The following is a 16719-nucleotide window of genomic DNA, read 5'->3' as shown; positions in this document are numbered from 1 at the left end:
TTATTTAATTGCAAATTACATTCTAATAACACAAATACGTTTATTTACACAAAATTTGTCACAAAAATAGTATGAATTGTAGCTGAAATATATCTAGTGTGCATGATTAATCAGAATTTCCTCCCAATCTAAAAACAGTAATTGGAAAATGTAACTGTAATATGACTCATTAGATATTGCTTGATGCTACAACTTTTTTTTTTTTTTTTTTTTTTTTACCTGCAAGAGTCTCCTAGGATAGAAGGAATGGATGGATATTCCTTTCTGACTAAGTTGTATAGATGTTGCTGAATTCAGCAACTTTTCATTACTGCTAACTTCCAATTACAGACATGGACAGCACCCTAAATCAACTAACTTTGCTTGCACAAAATCTAAGTTATCAGAGTGAACTTGTGATGTCTTTGATTTTTAATATGAATAGCCTACTTTACTTACACCTTATAGCTAATAACAACAACAGCAATTATATAGCTAATATTATTAATTGTATTAAAAATAATCATAATGAGAATTAAAAGTATTATTTATTAAACTGCATTTTTGAGCAACCAATACATGTGAATTATGGGTGTTTTTTAACCACCACTAGATGGCAGCACAAAGACAGATATCCGGTTACATGGACATTCAAAGTCTGATCTCTTCCCTTTCCTTTGCGTATCTTTTGGCACCGAATCAACGATCTGAAGGTCAGTTTTTGGGCTCACACAGACATGTCAACACATCTCCAAATGGAATAGGCTATTAGGCCAAACGTTGGGAGTGATCATACAGGCCTAGGCCTATTAAAGGCCTATCACTAATAATTTCTACACTGATAAGAGCACGAACCTTGGTATTAGATTGTCGGCAATCGGCGGCTAACTTTGTTGACAAAGTATCGAGCCTGATGTGAAGTGATTGGAAGTCCAACTCATTTCCGAGAGTCGGTTCTTTCGAACAATTCATTTAAAAGAACCGAATGAAAGACTGGGCCCTATATCCAAAAATGGCATTTTATGTACTCTAAACATTTCTGATATAGCACATATTACTGCTTATTACGTTGTTGTTTTTTTAATTAATAATTGTGTTTTTTTTTTTTTTTGTTGCAGCCATGATCCTACTTGTAAACAATCAACATTTAGAAACAAGCAAATATAATTAGCATTTACATTAAACGCTTCTAAAATTTATATCTTCCAGCTGAAAACGTTTTTGTTCGTTTAGTAAAATGCTTATGAATCGGTTCAGCTGAATGATTGAAAAGATCCGACTCAAAAGAATGAATCAGACTGCAGTGATTGGCAGTCGTTTGTCCAGCCCCCTTTTCCTTTCATCGTCCATGAGATCATAATGCACCACAAACACGCTGAAACCCAGCTATTTACGGACTGTTAGATATAATCAAAGGAAGGATTATGGCTTCAGAAGAGATAGAATTGAATGGAGGTGCCAGCAGAGGTGATTCGGGAGAGGTGAGTGATTATGAACAGATCAATATAATTCAAAACGATCCCAAACGCACCCGCCAATGGGATGTTAGTGTGAAAGTTTAACCTATTGGTGTCTATGAAATCCAGTTAGACAAAAATACAGTGACTAAATAACACTCTTATGTCAAGGAGTTGTGCTTGAGGAGTCTGGAAGCGTTTCTTTGTTTTTTGAAGATCACTATAGGAATGAGGCTGCTCATGTGTAGGCTACATACTGCAATGCAATGAAAGCACTTGCATGGATGAGTCTAAATGAAGGGATGTTATGGTGTGTCCCGCTGGGTAAATCTTACATAATTACAAATCTTCGAAGTTGCTTTCGACTGTCCGGGATGTTTGTTCCCAGTAACGGAAGGTTTTAAGTGGCAACGAGTATTCGCTGGTCAACATGAAAGCTTAGGCGACTCAAAAGCGGTCTAAAGTTTAGGAACAAACCTCTTATTCATTACTCTAGTGTTCGGCTCCACCGCGTCCAGAATGATGATGAGATCACCGAGCCGTGTAACCCTCAACAATAGACTCTGAAAGACACTAATAAACTCTGTCAGTTGAGGCGATACATAAATAACTCGCCTTTAAAAATATAAAATGCAATGTACAGCCTTGTGTACACAAACACACCATAACTGTTGCACATTAGATGAAAATTATATAGTCTATACAAAATAACACAACATGTAACATTGAAGTGACTTATGTTGCAAGTGATAATTACACACTAAAAATGCTGGATTAAAACAACCCAAGTTGGGTTAAATATGGACAAATCCAGCGATTGGGTTGTTTTGACCCATCAGTTGGGTTAAATATTTGCCCAGCCTGCTGGGTAGTGTTATTTAACTCAACTACTGATTAAAAAAAAAAAAAACACTACATATGGCTGTCTTAAAATTAACCCAAAACAGGTTGGAAATTAAAAATCATACATATAATTACTAGAGGCAACAAAAATAATCAAAAGGTGAACATTTATTAATAAGCAATGTAATAAATGTTCATTTATTAAACATTAACAAATGTTAATTTCCAACCTATTTGGGGTTCATTTTAGTAATTTTTAAACAATAGTTGAGTTAAATAAAACTACCCAGCAGGTTGGGTCAAACATTTAACCCAACCACTTGGTCAAAACAACCCAATCACTGGAATGTCCATATTTAACCCAACTTGGGTTATTTTTAACCCAGTATTTTTTAGAGTGTAATGCAGTGTAACTTTAATGAGATGGTTTGCGAATGAAATTCCTAGTGTGAACATTTCCCTCTATATATATAAATATATACTCTCTAAAAAAATGTTGGGTTAAAAACAGCCCAAGTTGGGTTGAAAATGGACAAACCCAGCAGTTGGGTTAAATGTTTGCCCAACCTGCTGGGTAGTTTATTTAACTTAACTATTGTTTAAAAATTACTGTATTGCTGGCTTAAAATGGAAATGAACATTTATTTATATATTTAATAAATAAACATTTATTCATAATAAGTTTAATGAATAATAATTAAACATTTATTACATTTCTTATTAATAATTCATATTCATTTTAAGCCAGCCATATAGTAATTTTTAAACAACAGTTGGGTTAAATAAAACTGCTCAGCAGGTTGTACAAATATTTAACCCATCCGCTGGGTTTGTCTATTTTCAACCCAGCTTGGGTTATATATTTATTTATTAGGGATGTGTCACGATATTCGAATATTCGATTAATTAATTGTAACCTATATATATATATATATATATATTATATATATAAGGTGAGTATTTTAAGTGCTGTGACAGATCACCATTTCTCATTCGAAGTCTCTAATGTTACAATTAATTAATGCTTTTCATGAATTTAAACTTTTTAAAGAATTTTAATATGTTGTTCTTAAACTTCCATTAATGTTTGCATTGAAAAGTGGTGGAGGTTGAGTGGTTAGAAAGACTAGAGCAACATCTTACTAGCAGTGGTTTTTTCGTCCAATAAACATCCCGAGACACACAAAATCAAACATATCATCATTCCTGTGGGCAACACCAATGTTTAAGATATTGTGTGTTTAGACAGACTGAAAGGGCAGTGATTTCTGTGTGGCTAATTTCAATGCCAAGTGGAAAAGACGCCTCCACCTTTGGTATGATGTAATATTTGAGTAATATTATGGTCAACTGCACCCCCGATTCTAAATCTAGTGCCACAGGTCCTACCTGCAAAGAAGAAAAAAAGAAAGGAATGAGCACAGTTAAAGGTCAAAAATATAATTCTGAAGTGTGGATGTTCTGTAGTTCTATGATTTTTGATTGCATTACAGTTACATATCAATTACCCACATTGTTTCTAAACTAGTAATGACAGCTGAGCTGAGCTGAGTGAAGTGGTTCTAAACACAGTCTGGAAAAACAAGATAAACACATACAGACAAATACATGTGAGAACTGCAGTAATTTACTTTGGACCGCTGACTTAATTAAAATATATGCAAATTGGTTTTTAACACCTCAGCTGTGCATTAATTTTCAATAATAGTTACAGAATGAATATATTACATATATAGCATATTAACATTAGAAACTATGAAAAGGGTTTTGAAAAGGGCTGAACTATCTTAGGCAGTTTATGATAGCTTTATTTATGCATGTATGCATGCATTTGTTTAATTTAAGCGTAGCCAGAAGAACTTTTCTGGGATGTCCGGTTTAGCATCTTACATAATCTTTTGGTTTTTTAACAGAGCTGCATATTCATGGCAGGACAGAGAAAGAGGAAGAGACCCCAGGCTGTTACTTTTAGATTATTGGTTCAGTTTTCTACAGGAAGGGTGTTTTATAAGTGTCAGCATCTCAGTGTTAAGGGTGTCATGAAAAGAGGGTGTTTTTCTACTTTCTTTGCGCTCTCAGCGTAGGCACAAAAGTCTTTCTGTTGAGCAGCTGGACTGAACCATACCCAAAGTCAGCACCTGACCAGCCCTCCATTGAAGAGCCTGGAGAATGTTTGGGTATATGCAGTCAGTCTTATGCAACGATGAGACATTTTCTGCCATTTCATAAACTTAGTCATTTTTTCTTACATTTTTGGTTAACACTTAAGACTTAACACAAACAAAGTTTGCTGACAGGCTGGTGAGAGTTGAGTTACACAAAGCAGATGTAATAATGTGACACAAAATGACATCAGACCATGCTCACACCTGCAGCCTGACCTCTCCTTCCCCGTAATAGAGAAGAAAAATGCTTTTGTGTTGACAGAGTCGCATTAACAAGAGGCATACAGAGCTCTTCCTCTTAGTATTCTTCAGAGGTGGGACAAAGTCATTGTTATGCAAGTCACAAGTAAGTCTCAAGTCTTTGCCCTCGAGTCCCGAGTCAAGTCGAGTCAAAGATGAGGCAAGTCCCAAGTCGAGTCAAAAGTCAAAGCCAACAAGTCTCCAGTCGAGTCCAAAGTCCTACCATTTTAGTTTCGAGTCATTTCAAGTCCTCTTACCACAGAAATAAAATTTATACAAATCATGTATGTCTGTAAGATTTGTATTTATTTAAACCTCTTTTTATACAATGACATTAATCAAATACAGTAAAAAACAGAAAATTTTAATTTTCACAAAAAATGCTTGTATTTCAACAGCATATTGCACTAGAACAATGCACAGCAGCTTCAGTCCTGTATTGTATTGACCTCATATTGCAAAACAGTTTAACTTTCAAATAGACATGGGTCCTTTTAGCCTAAACTTAGGGCTAACTTAAACATGTCATCAATAAAATCCTCACTCCTCAAAATTATCACTTCTGAAAAACTGGACCAACCTGATAATATGAGAGAGAGAGAGAGATAGCAGCTCCGTCTGTAATCTTCGACCCGCATGTTTTGCAAATTGCAACTCGTTTTTAGTCGACTAGCTCGTGATTTTTATAGCCAAACGAAAATATCTTTGGGATCATTTTGCCTGCTTAGATGCTGTTGAATCAAACCAATGTGGGACTACAGTGATTGGATGTCATGCATACAGGTGGTGCACATTTTTTCACAGATGCAGATACAGTGAGAGCGGCGCGGCCGTGTGAAAATTTTTTTCCCCCAGGTTTTCATGGGAAGTAGCAAGTCTTCTCGAGTCAAAAGGCGCAAGTCCAAGTGAAGTCACGAGTCATTGATGTTAAAGTCCAAGTCGAGTTGCAAGTCTTTGTACATTTTGTCGAGTCAAGTCTGAAGTCATCAAATTCATGACTCGAGTCTGACTCGAGTCCAAGTCACATGACTCGAGTCCACACCTCTGGTATTCTTAGATTCTGTATTACAGTATTCTGTATATTATCTGGTTTAAAAAGAAAGTAAGCTTTTTCATGTGCAGCAAAAGTACAATGTGAGTTCGACAACTCATGGACTATAAAAACTCAAATTACTAAAAAGTGTATTACTCTGAATTCATTAAGAATTCAATACAACTCCAAACTACTGAAATTTAAATACAGAAGCCGTAAGGCTAGATTTACTAAACAGGGCAAATTAGTGTAAGAGCGCAATTCCAAAAAAGTGCAGATGGGAGTGGAAAGTTCTGCGCAAGATCTGTTGAAGATGCACAAATTATTAAAGAACACAGACACAGCCGGATCATTTCAATAATGACCAACGCAATCTACCAAGAGCAGCGCAAATTAGCATCTGGTTTAAAGGCCGGAACACACCAAGCTGACAGCGACGAAAGCAGACTGCGGGGTTGGCTCACGTCGGCAGCGTCTGTGTCCAAAGTTGGCCTGACACACAAAACCAACGCTAGACAGCCGACGGCCAAGTAGCACGTCCGTTCTGCGCCTGCGTGAGATTAAATGTCTTTCCAAACCAGCAGGTGGCAGTAGCTGTACAGCCAATCAGAATGATCAGATGGCCTGACGGACCGATGTGCTCAGACGCCAATTCAACATTTCGAATCGGCTGAAAAAAAGCAGATGAGGACCAACTTCAGCTGATGGTGCGGAACACACTGAGAAAACTTAGTCGGCCGACGAACAGAAACTGCCTGACGGCCAACCGTCGGCTTGGTGTGTTCCTGCCTTAAGGAGCCGTTCACACAGAACACGTCTTTGCGTCTAAAAACGCTCAGGAGTGGTTTTAAAAAAAACGCAGCATAGAACGCGAGAGTCTTGAGACGCGCCTTTGAGAGGTGATGCAATAAAGACAATTGCAAACTGCAGAATTTACAGATACAAGTTTTGACATGGAAAAAAGAAAATAAGATAATAATGAGCGCCTCCTCCGCCATGTTGCCATTATATAAAACAGTTGTCATGCCAACTCGCAACGCTTGCCCCGCCTCCAAGTTCTTCTGATTGGTCCACTGTTTTGGAACTGACATTGATGAGCGGCGCTGCTTGTAAAAGTTGAAATTCTTTTAACTTGACACGGCGTCTTAAAAACGTGGCGCTCATGTGTGAGGCGCTGCAAAAGACGCGAGCGTAACGGTCATACACGTCCGTCAAGCGCGTGTTTACATAGAAAAACAATGGGAAAGTAGCGCATTGGAATAGAAAAACGCGTTCTGTGTAAACGGCCCCTAAGACATGCTCTTTTTGTGCGGTAAATAATACCAGTAAAGTGACTAGCGCAAACCTTAGTAAATCACCTTGCATGATTCATTTAAATACTCTCCTCCCATAAATTTTGCATCTGAAAGGGAAACTCCTACAAATGCACATGCAATATGGTCAGCCACAAAAATAACCCTGTCCACGCCTTTTCAGCGCTAATTTTTCACTGTGTGTCTGTAGTAAATCCAGACAGTAGTTTTTTAACGCCAAAAGTGGGTTTCCACTGGTGCAAGCTGTTAGTGAATCTGGCCCATAGAATTCTAGAACTCTTGTCAAATAGATTTCTGGTTCTGATTACGATTATTATAAATAAATGATAACATTGGTGTCCTTTTTTTTTATTATTGCTATTGCCACCATTTAATAAAAGCAATATGCTACAAACAGAAGTGCCTTTGGCTAAGTTGAGACTGCAAGAAAAAGTGGTCCATATCCTATTTGAAATCCGATGCGACTCGGATCTGTTTTTCTCATAACAGTGTGAACAGCACAAACCACATGGAATCTGATCTTTTCAATTCTGATATGTAGTCCTAAATCAGATACGACCTCAGCCTGAACAATCAGACTGAGCAACTTTTACGTCACTCTAGATCAGGGGTGTCCAACCCTGGTCCTGGAGGGCTACCGCCCTGCTGATTTTAGCTCCAACCCGAATCAAACACACCTGAACCAGCTAATCATGGTGTTCAGGGCTGCTTGATAATTACAGACAGGTGTGTTGGAGCAGGGTTGGAACTGAAAGCTGCAGGACGTTAGCCCTCCAGGAGCAGGGTTGGACACCCCTGCTCTAGATAAATATTCGTAACAATTCTGTGCTGATGGGAGTCAATCTCTCAACCTCTATCTGATTTAGGACAACATATGGAAGTGGCAAAATCGGAATCGAAAATATCAGATTCCATGTGGTTTGTGCTGTTCACACTGTAAAAAAACAGATCTGAGTCACATATGAGCCAAAAAAAAATTGGGTTTGGGCCACTTTTGCGTCCAGTCTGAAAGTAACCTAATAGGCTGTTTTTTGTTTTTTTTTTACGACTATTAAAGCAGTAAAATAGAAGTTGCAACAGATCTTTTCTTCCATATTGTGTTGTACCGTGAAACGCATTATTAAAAAATGTAGGATGGAGACTTTGTTCTATTCAACTGTTGTTGATTGGATTTTGAGATGTGGGTGTTGAGTTGAAAAAAGAAAGCAATCGATTGTGGAGGGGCGGGATTTAAGTGGATTAAATGATCGGAGAAGTCAGGCATACGGCACCAGAGAGAAGTCGATTGTTTTCACTGGAAGATCAAATGTATTTTTTTCTTGCATTACAAGGTAAAAAAGAAAATCTATACCATGCATTTACTAAATTGGGTTTACTACCAACTTAAAGACATTTTTTGCCACTTTGTGTTTGAGAACAGCCTTTACTGATGGTAAAATAACTGTATTGCAAAGCCTCTCATGACTTATTGCTTAGAACTATTGCAACACTTATTATTTGTATCTTGTTAAAGTGACCAGTGACTCTATTCCTTCATAGTGCAGTTGTTTTCAGAACATCACAGTGAGGAATTCTAATCTACCAAAATCAGCTTTAACTGGATGAGAATTCTTAAGCTTTCATTTAAAGATCAGTCATAAATAGCAAATTCTACTGGAATTAAAGCTTTAGGGAATTAATTTGACATTTAATAAGTTTCTGTGGTGCAGAGGTTTCTGTAGCCCTAACGGTGATTCCCAATGACCCAAACTATACTTGTGTTTAAAACAGAAGGAAGGAAATCATGTCAGGGTCAACCAACCACTTACCCCTTCCTTTCACGCATGCCACAAACATCTCATATCCTAAAGAGAAAAAAACAAGTGACTTTCAGTTCCTTCTAATACTGAACAATATGACCGTAGAAGACCCATGTGTCCAGTTCATCTAAAGAATAGATGGGGTAATTGCTGGGGAGAAAGAACCATTGTGCAGAAGTCAAATTCTACGCAAATCGTAAGTCTCCAAGAGCCATAATCGAATTAAACATACGGCGATCTACCCAAGTAGGGGCATGTTGCTTAATCAAAATCATGGTACTCAGTCTTAACCCTTAACCTATCCCTTAAATCAGAGAAAAATATAAGCAACATAATTTGATAATAATGTTTAATAACCCAAACCCTAAAATCTGGTTGTTGTTCCAAAAAAGGATCCTTTTCTCACTTGGGTAAATCATATTAAACTGTTTGCAAACAGGGTTAATATCATTAACTGAAAAAAAAAAAGTAAATTATAAATATTGGATGAAAAACAACTGAAGTAAACTGAAATTAAACTAAAATTACTGTAAATAAATGGGAAAATGGAAATAAATAAAACTGAAATATTAATATAATAAACAACACAAATTTAAAGCTGCAGTCCGTAATTTTGCCTCCTTGTCGCCATCTCTGTTTGAAACCTGCAATTGCAGTTGTTTGCGGAATTATCATCTTACGTGGGTTGTGCCTCGGCACGGCTCCTCAGCGCGGATGAATCTAACGTTTGCTGTCAATCACCACATCGGTGTGGGTACTGTACTTCGAAATCACAGATTGTAGTCTTGAAGTATGACCAAAGTAAGAATTTTTACCAGAAAATGTCATCTGAACAAGTAAGTAACATCTGCCTCTTTTGTTCTGACTGAGGAAAAAAAGCATTACAGTAAATTGCGCTGCCAATGGTGATGAAATGTAATGATCGCTTAGCTCGGAGCACGTCAAACCATGCAAATTATTATTATTGCGATATTTTGTTCTCAAATTGTTAAAGTTAACAACATCAGCATTGAGTGACTGTGTATTTAGTGTGTATTAGCGTTACTTGTAGATTTCAATTTCTGTACAGTCTGATCACGAACATTAATTTGTCATGCTATACAATCCGCCATCCAGATGATAAGTTTAATTATTGCAGCTGCTGTGAGAAAAGGCTATAAATGATACACCTCACATGCGATATAGCCTACTAGCTGGGACTCATTCTTCATGTAAACAGACGTGGCGCAAAGACGAGCGGCAACATGCTTGAATTTCCCATGAAAACCCACCAGTACTACCCGAATTGTAAAACATTATTACAAGCTTACTGTTGTGAATTGGGCTAAGGTAAGGAGATAGTTTTGAACACTGGCTGGTTATGTACTTGCTCAGAAATGGATTTTGGATCATTTTTAACCAAAAACAAAAAGTTACGGACAGCAGCTTTAATTAAAAATAAAAACAAAAAAATATATAAAAATAAAAGCCAGTAGAAAATATTGGCATAAATATTAATAGTATATAAATAACACTGTTTGCATACATATTGCAGAATGTAAACTGTAAACATTGCATGATCCATTACCTTATGGATGTAAAAAGTAACATCATGTGTTGATTTTCATGGTTGTGTTCAGCATCCTCGGCCGGGCCACTGGTCAAGAAACACCCAACTTAACATGAACCATTATGCCAATAAGAAGAGTGCAGCGGAGAGCATGCTGGATGTAGCGCTGCTGATGGCCAACGCATCCCAGCTGAAGACCGTCCTGGAGTTGGGACCAAATTTCTCCTTCTACATTCCTATTATCAGCCTCATCAGCATCTCCCTCATCTTACAGATCATCGTGGGGATCTTGCTCATCTTCATAGGTAAGAGAATCTCATCCAATCAGAGAACCCATATTCACAGGCTTCAAAATATAAAGACAAGAATGAATTAATACAGGATTGGATATGCACCTTATTTTTAACAAAAGAGCAGGCGCAGGCATTTGTCACTTGAATGTGTCTGCCTTCCAGTGTCATTCGCTTCCGGTTATTTTACCTGTACAAAATCACTCTCTTATGCTGCTTTATATTGCAAACTTTTATTATATTGTTTTAATTTCATTAGCATAATCATAAACACACTGATTCGTAACGCAAGTAGTTTAACCGTTCACTGCGCTTAGTTATTCTTCTAGTTATTTATAGACACTAAAGAAGTGGAAGTCTTCGAGGACATTCGAAGAAAATAGCTCGCTTCCGTGTTGCAAAATGAGGTGGACAAAAGCTTAAGGAATTTGATCAATTCTATAATGCAAAGCATATTGCTGTTAGTACTAACATATCATCATTACTACTGTAGCATATCATACTTTGTATTGCATATGAACTCTACTGCATGAAAAAACATTTATTTTATATTAAACTATAAAATGGAAATCATATATAAGGACAAATAGAAATATTAAAACATCATAAAAATAGTCAGTAAAATTTAGACACTATATTCCAATTCTTTTGAGACCATTTGTTAAGTTTGTATGAGGAAAAGTTTGAAATTGAAGTCATTATTCAGTGAAAATCTTGCCTGGCAGCCGTGGTTAGTTCACTGTATTAGATCGAAATTTTAATACTTGTTCATTTGAGTTCTATTTCTAAGAAAGAAAAGTTATACAGGGTTTCGGGTGAACTGTTCCTTTAACATTTGGCCATTTGATCAAATAATAATGTTTAAAAGGAGATTACAGTTTCAGTAAAAACAGCATGTTATGCATATAGAAAACATCCTTAATGTGTACAGTATACATACAGTACTGCTTAATAAAATAATGAAACATTTAAAATAGTACTAATAGTGTAGAAATAGCAGAAAGTTTGTTATACATTTAATATTTCATGATGTCTGTATCAGGTGGTCAAAGTCAGTCCTGCAACATTTTGGTATTTTCCATCGGAAATGCTTTTACTTTCTTTTGTCCATATAGTGAGAGAAAGAGCAGATAAATCATTCTAAATATCAGTGTCGAAAAACATTTCAATCATAGGAAAAGGTTCTGACATACTTTGAGAAATGTTACTTCCTCTCTTTTCAGCTTTAAACAGCACCCAGTCTCATGTTTCTAGCAATCATTAACTGTCTTGTATTTCCTCAAACACAACTCTGTGCTTTCCACTGGAATCCATTGTTAACACAATCATGCTGTAATTGGGGGAAAATAGGCTTCATTTTTAATACTGAAAGTTCTTTTGAACTTGAGCAGTGAGTAAAGTGTGTGATTTTGGACATTTTGACATCATACAATTGTCATTTTCTAGAACCAAATTTGTCATATTTTGCCCTTTCATTTAATTTAAGAAGCTGTTAATCAGTTTAATAGCCTTTTCTTTTATGTAAATGTTCTGAATTACATAATGAGCTGCTGTTATTGCTTTTGCTCTACAGTGAAGTGGAATCTGAATGACTCAAGTAAACACTTCATACTGAACCTTCTGGAAAACATTGTCACAGCTCTAGTGTTTGTCATCGTAGTTGTGAATGTTTTCATCACAGCGTTTGGCGTCCAAAGACCAGAAGAGAAGAAATCATAACCGGCAATGGCTTTCTTAAAGGTATATATAGTTGGACATTTATTATTAACAATGAAATGTTATCAAATGTGCCTCTATGTAAATATGCCTTATGTTTTACATGGAGAAACTTTGTTTTTAGTCCCAAAAAAGAGGCGACAACAGGTTAGATAATATAACTTGTGAATCATGAATTCTGATTAACACAAATTTAATTTAGAGTCAATTACATATAATTGTTATATGGGTAATTGTTTAATTATATAATGCACAATAATGGTGAAATTGGAACATTCAGCTAGAACCATTACTTTCTGACTTAATCTAAGTCCCAAAGAAAAGACAAACATTGGTCCATGTGATACCTTCAAGGCTGAAATGAACAATAACACCTCAAATCATGTGACCTTCATACTGCCTACCTGAAAGTCTTCCATCACTGTATTAGCGGCCTATAGAGAGGAAATGTATGGATTCATTTATTTGTGGTTCCAGTCTATGGGTTCAACATATTGTAACTCACTTGCACAGCACGTTTGTGTTTGTTTTTAGTCAAAGGTCATATTTAGAGGTCTTGTTGCATGAATAAGACAAATGAAGGATAAACTGCTTATGAGGTCTGAAAACAAGGTACTTGCAGTTAAAGCTGATTTAACTGCAAGAATGTAATTTGTTGAGAAATTATATTTTCTCACAAAACTCAGTAACTTCACGACACATGAATATAAATTATATAAAATATAGTACATTTTCTTTTACTATCCGACCAAAAACATAATAAATTGAGCTTTTTTGTTGTTGTTGTTGTTGTTGTTGTAATAATATGAGCGCCCTCTACTGGCTAGGAGTTACATAATGTTTTTTTTTCTTTCAAATGTTTTTGACTTTAAAATGTTAATGTTGTTTAGGGTTTTCATATGTGATTATTTACGATCCAATGTTCATATATTTCTTGAATTTTTAAAAAAAATTTTATGAATATCACTTGTATAAATAACCAAAGATGTTTTTCATTTTTAGATAACAGCATTGTGTCATAAAAGAAAACCAAATCATTAAAAATAAGTGCATTTAGTCATTATTTCAGTGCAGGGATAAATTGTAGACCTACTTACAGTTGTTTCTATGTTCACATTGCACACTGGTCTTCTTAAATAATGTTTCTGCTGTATTTAAGGGCAAAACATTCATTCTGACATCAATAAAAAGATCATTTTTTTGGAACTTGTCCACATGTGTTTATTTAGGTATATCAAGGCGTGAAAATCAAATTAATCTCTAAATACATTAGTAATACTTCCAAAGCATAATTTTATTTAGTCTAATAAATGTTTTATTAAACCCTGACAAAAAATACAGTTTCTCAGATAACTATTGTGAGTGTTTCCAGGCTGAAAATATCAGATTTACAAAATAGTTGTCTTACAGTCACACTGCAGAAACAAGGCCACTAGAGTTCAAATTGACAAAATCAATTATTAGTACACAAACCAGTGCAAACATGCTGCCAGTATAAAAGTAAGCTATATAAACATGCTTAAATAAAATATATTTGTTTAAACCTTAGCCCCAAAAAATGTATTACAATGTAACAAACTCCCAAAACTCTGAGGATCAGATTTACCTGTAGTCTTTAGTGTCTATATGATTTGTCATGTTTATCCAGTTTTGTATGTACTCAATAGTGTAGTGAATTTGGAAATGTGGAACCCTTTGTGTCGACATTTTACTAATATTACTTTTAGACAGTCTGCGAGAATTAAAAGGTATTGACTATACATAATATATAGATGAGTTTGAGGTCTGTTTTTACGACAAATGCACAAACAAAAAAAGTGTTGCAACATTAACAGCAGCTTTGCATGTTAACTTCAACTGAATACTTTAGTGTAAGAGAGTTTGTTTAATAGTAATGAGTTCCTGCTCTTGTAATTGCATGTAAATGGCTGTTATTTCAAATGCATAACTGTATGTTACGCAGTTATATAAATCACTATATTGTTATATTTAAAATTGTAACGAGATTCCAGAGTTAGGCATGAAACCTTAAAATTAAATCTTTGGAATCTTGCCTCATGTATATACATATACAAAGTATGTACATATTTTTTAAAACCTGAATTAAAATATTTTTGGATATGTTTGACATGGATATTCGAGTATTTCTAAATCGTTTGCAGCAAAACATTATTTTCCATCTTCTGTGTACCAGATGAGAACGTCTCGCACTTTTCTACCAAGACCCATCGCAGCTAGACCCAGAGCGCTGCTGGAGCCTGACACCTGCTTGGACTCTGCAGATAAAAACATTTTGACACTTTCAGTTTCAGGAATGCATTTTTGATGCATGTATGAAGATATTGACAAGTTTGTGCACTTACCACCATAGTAATACAGCAGAGCTGCTCCTACAGCCACACTGAAACAACTGAGGAAGAAAAACGGACCTGTGCAATGACAAAAAAAAAGAAGACGAAACTTAATTTATGTAAATTGTTTGCATTTACTAATGTGTGGTCACAGAAAAGGCTTACTTACTATGGTCATTCAATACGTGTCTCTCTGTGGGAATCGGGATTGGGCTGATTGGATCACCAGACTCTACAAAAAGGAAAAAAAGCTGGTGGTCAAACCAAAAATGCTTCCAAGTCAAGTTTAACTCGCTAGAGGAAAATTTTGTGTTGTCTATTTTTTTACTTCATCGAAATGGTATGGTACTTCTTGACTTTTGTGGAACTTGCTATGTGAAAACACACAAAAAAAAGTTGTGGACATGATTCAAACAGATTAAATGGTCCTAAAAAAATGGTCCTTTTATTCCTCGTGTTCAAAAAATGACCGCCAAAGAAACTAATGGGAAATTTAAAAATATATATATGAAAATACAACGATTTTTTTGGGGTGCACGATCTACAAATCCGCCATGATGCTGGAAAAAAGGCACACAGCAATGAAGGGGTTCATTGAAAAATACATATATTTTTTTTTTAAAAGTCATATAGATTAATTTTATTGTATTGTAAAAATTGTAGAAACAAAATTATTGTATAAATATTACTTAAAACCCTCAAAATATGAAATAAAAAATATTGTTGAATCAAAACATAACTGATTTTACTGTTTGGCCACTTTTGACCGAGAGGAGTGTGAGTGTAGCCCCTAAATGAGGCTTAATAACAGGCTTAAATACTTTTCTACAACCACTGCGAATAAGAAATTATATGTATAGCAAAACTAAATGAATATCCTCAAAAGAATGACGTGGTTATGAGCGGAAAATGATGATTCTGCCAACCTCTGAGTTTGAGGCGTGTGGGTAAGCTGAAGTAAACGTCTTCCACGTGGAGGTGAAGAGCACGGTAAAACTCTCGACATGCCTCCTCTCCCTTCTCCTGTAGGTGAGACAGCAGCTCCGCCAGCCTGATACAGGTGGGAACATCCAAATCCCTGAACTAATATTTGGGAAAATCATTATCATTATTTTACAGATCTTGCCTAAAAGACAACTGGACAGTTTATCTGTATTACTGAAGGTGGAGCTCTTACTTTGGAGGCCTCCTTGTCAGTCAGGATCTGTGGGTAGATTCTGTTCAGCTGCAGGATGAGTTTATCCACCAATTCTGTATCCAGACGTCGGTCCGATTTCAGGAACCGGCTGTCTATTCGCAGCTGTTCATGGAAGCTCTCTGTCATTTACAAAGAATAAAGTCAGACAGGTTGAGAACAACATGAGCAAGAGTAAATTACTTTTTTTTGTATTAACTAATCCTTTAAATAATCCATTATATTAAAATGAATGCAGTGCACATTTCGGCCAGAAGGTGTCGCCACCTCATGAATAATATTATATTGAGCAAAGACACGGGGAATGCAAGAGCAACACTGTCAAACGTACTTTTGAGGTAAACTGAAGGTTTTTTTTATGCCTTTTAGCCAACAAGGCGCCTTATAAGCTCAGTAGGACAATATTAACAGGTTATAGGGCTTCTGAAATGCAACATATTAAGCAAAGTAGACTTTTAAGACACGTAATCGAGCAACGACAACTGTCGAAGCAAAACCAGTCGAACAAGCTCGTTTGTGCGCTGTGTGTATAGGGATCATACAAAGCACACTTTATAAAGTAAAATTACTATTTAGAGTTCATATTTATAGCTCACATCAAACAAAACGGCAGTAACAAAGTTTGACTGACCTCCCATTCTGAAGTGCCCTCTGTTGTCTTTTGTTTGGAAACGCCCATGGCATTGGCGGGGCGGAGAACGTGGTGAAAATTACCGGAAGTTCCGATCAAAATGGGAAAAATGTTAGTTACACACGCAACATGATAGATTCGAGTCTATTAGTATCATA

General features: G+C 36.0%; 2 protein-coding genes across 3 annotated transcripts; one reads left to right on the top strand and one right to left on the bottom strand.

The window, feature by feature from the left end:
• Nucleotides 1-1292: 1292 nt before the first annotated feature.
• On the top strand, nt 1293-13590 carry ninj1 (ninjurin 1). The gene is made up of 3 exons (XM_048173538.1): nt 1293-1460; nt 10449-10683; nt 12242-13590. The coding sequence occupies exons 1-3, from the start codon at nt 1404-1406 to the stop codon at nt 12385-12387; spliced, it is 438 nt and encodes a 145-aa protein (XP_048029495.1). The 5' UTR covers nt 1293-1403; the 3' UTR covers nt 12388-13590.
• An 86-nt stretch (nt 13591-13676) lies between these two features.
• card19 (caspase recruitment domain family, member 19) lies at nt 13677-16704 on the bottom strand. Of its 2 annotated transcripts, XM_048173536.1 has the most exons (6): nt 16562-16704; nt 15913-16052; nt 15662-15818; nt 14905-14967; nt 14748-14813; nt 13677-14660 (listed from the first exon to the last, which is right to left on the bottom strand). In XM_048173536.1, exons 1-6 carry the CDS (start codon nt 16566-16568, stop codon nt 14554-14556), a joined length of 540 nt encoding a protein of 179 aa, XP_048029493.1. In that variant the 5' UTR covers nt 16569-16704; the 3' UTR covers nt 13677-14553. The 2 variants fall into 2 exon arrangements, with proteins under 2 accessions (XP_048029493.1, XP_048029494.1); XM_048173537.1 differs by lacking the exon at nt 16562-16704 and having other exon boundaries at nt 15913-16059.
• Between the last annotated feature and the right edge of the window lie 15 nt (nt 16705-16719).

Source organism: Megalobrama amblycephala, linkage group LG21 (genome assembly GCF_018812025.1).
Source record: "Megalobrama amblycephala isolate DHTTF-2021 linkage group LG21, ASM1881202v1, whole genome shotgun sequence".
Lineage (NCBI taxonomy): Eukaryota > Metazoa > Chordata > Actinopteri > Cypriniformes > Xenocyprididae > Megalobrama > Megalobrama amblycephala.
The sequence above is the reverse complement of the archived record's forward strand: the minus strand, read 5'-3'. Positions and strand labels throughout refer to the sequence as shown.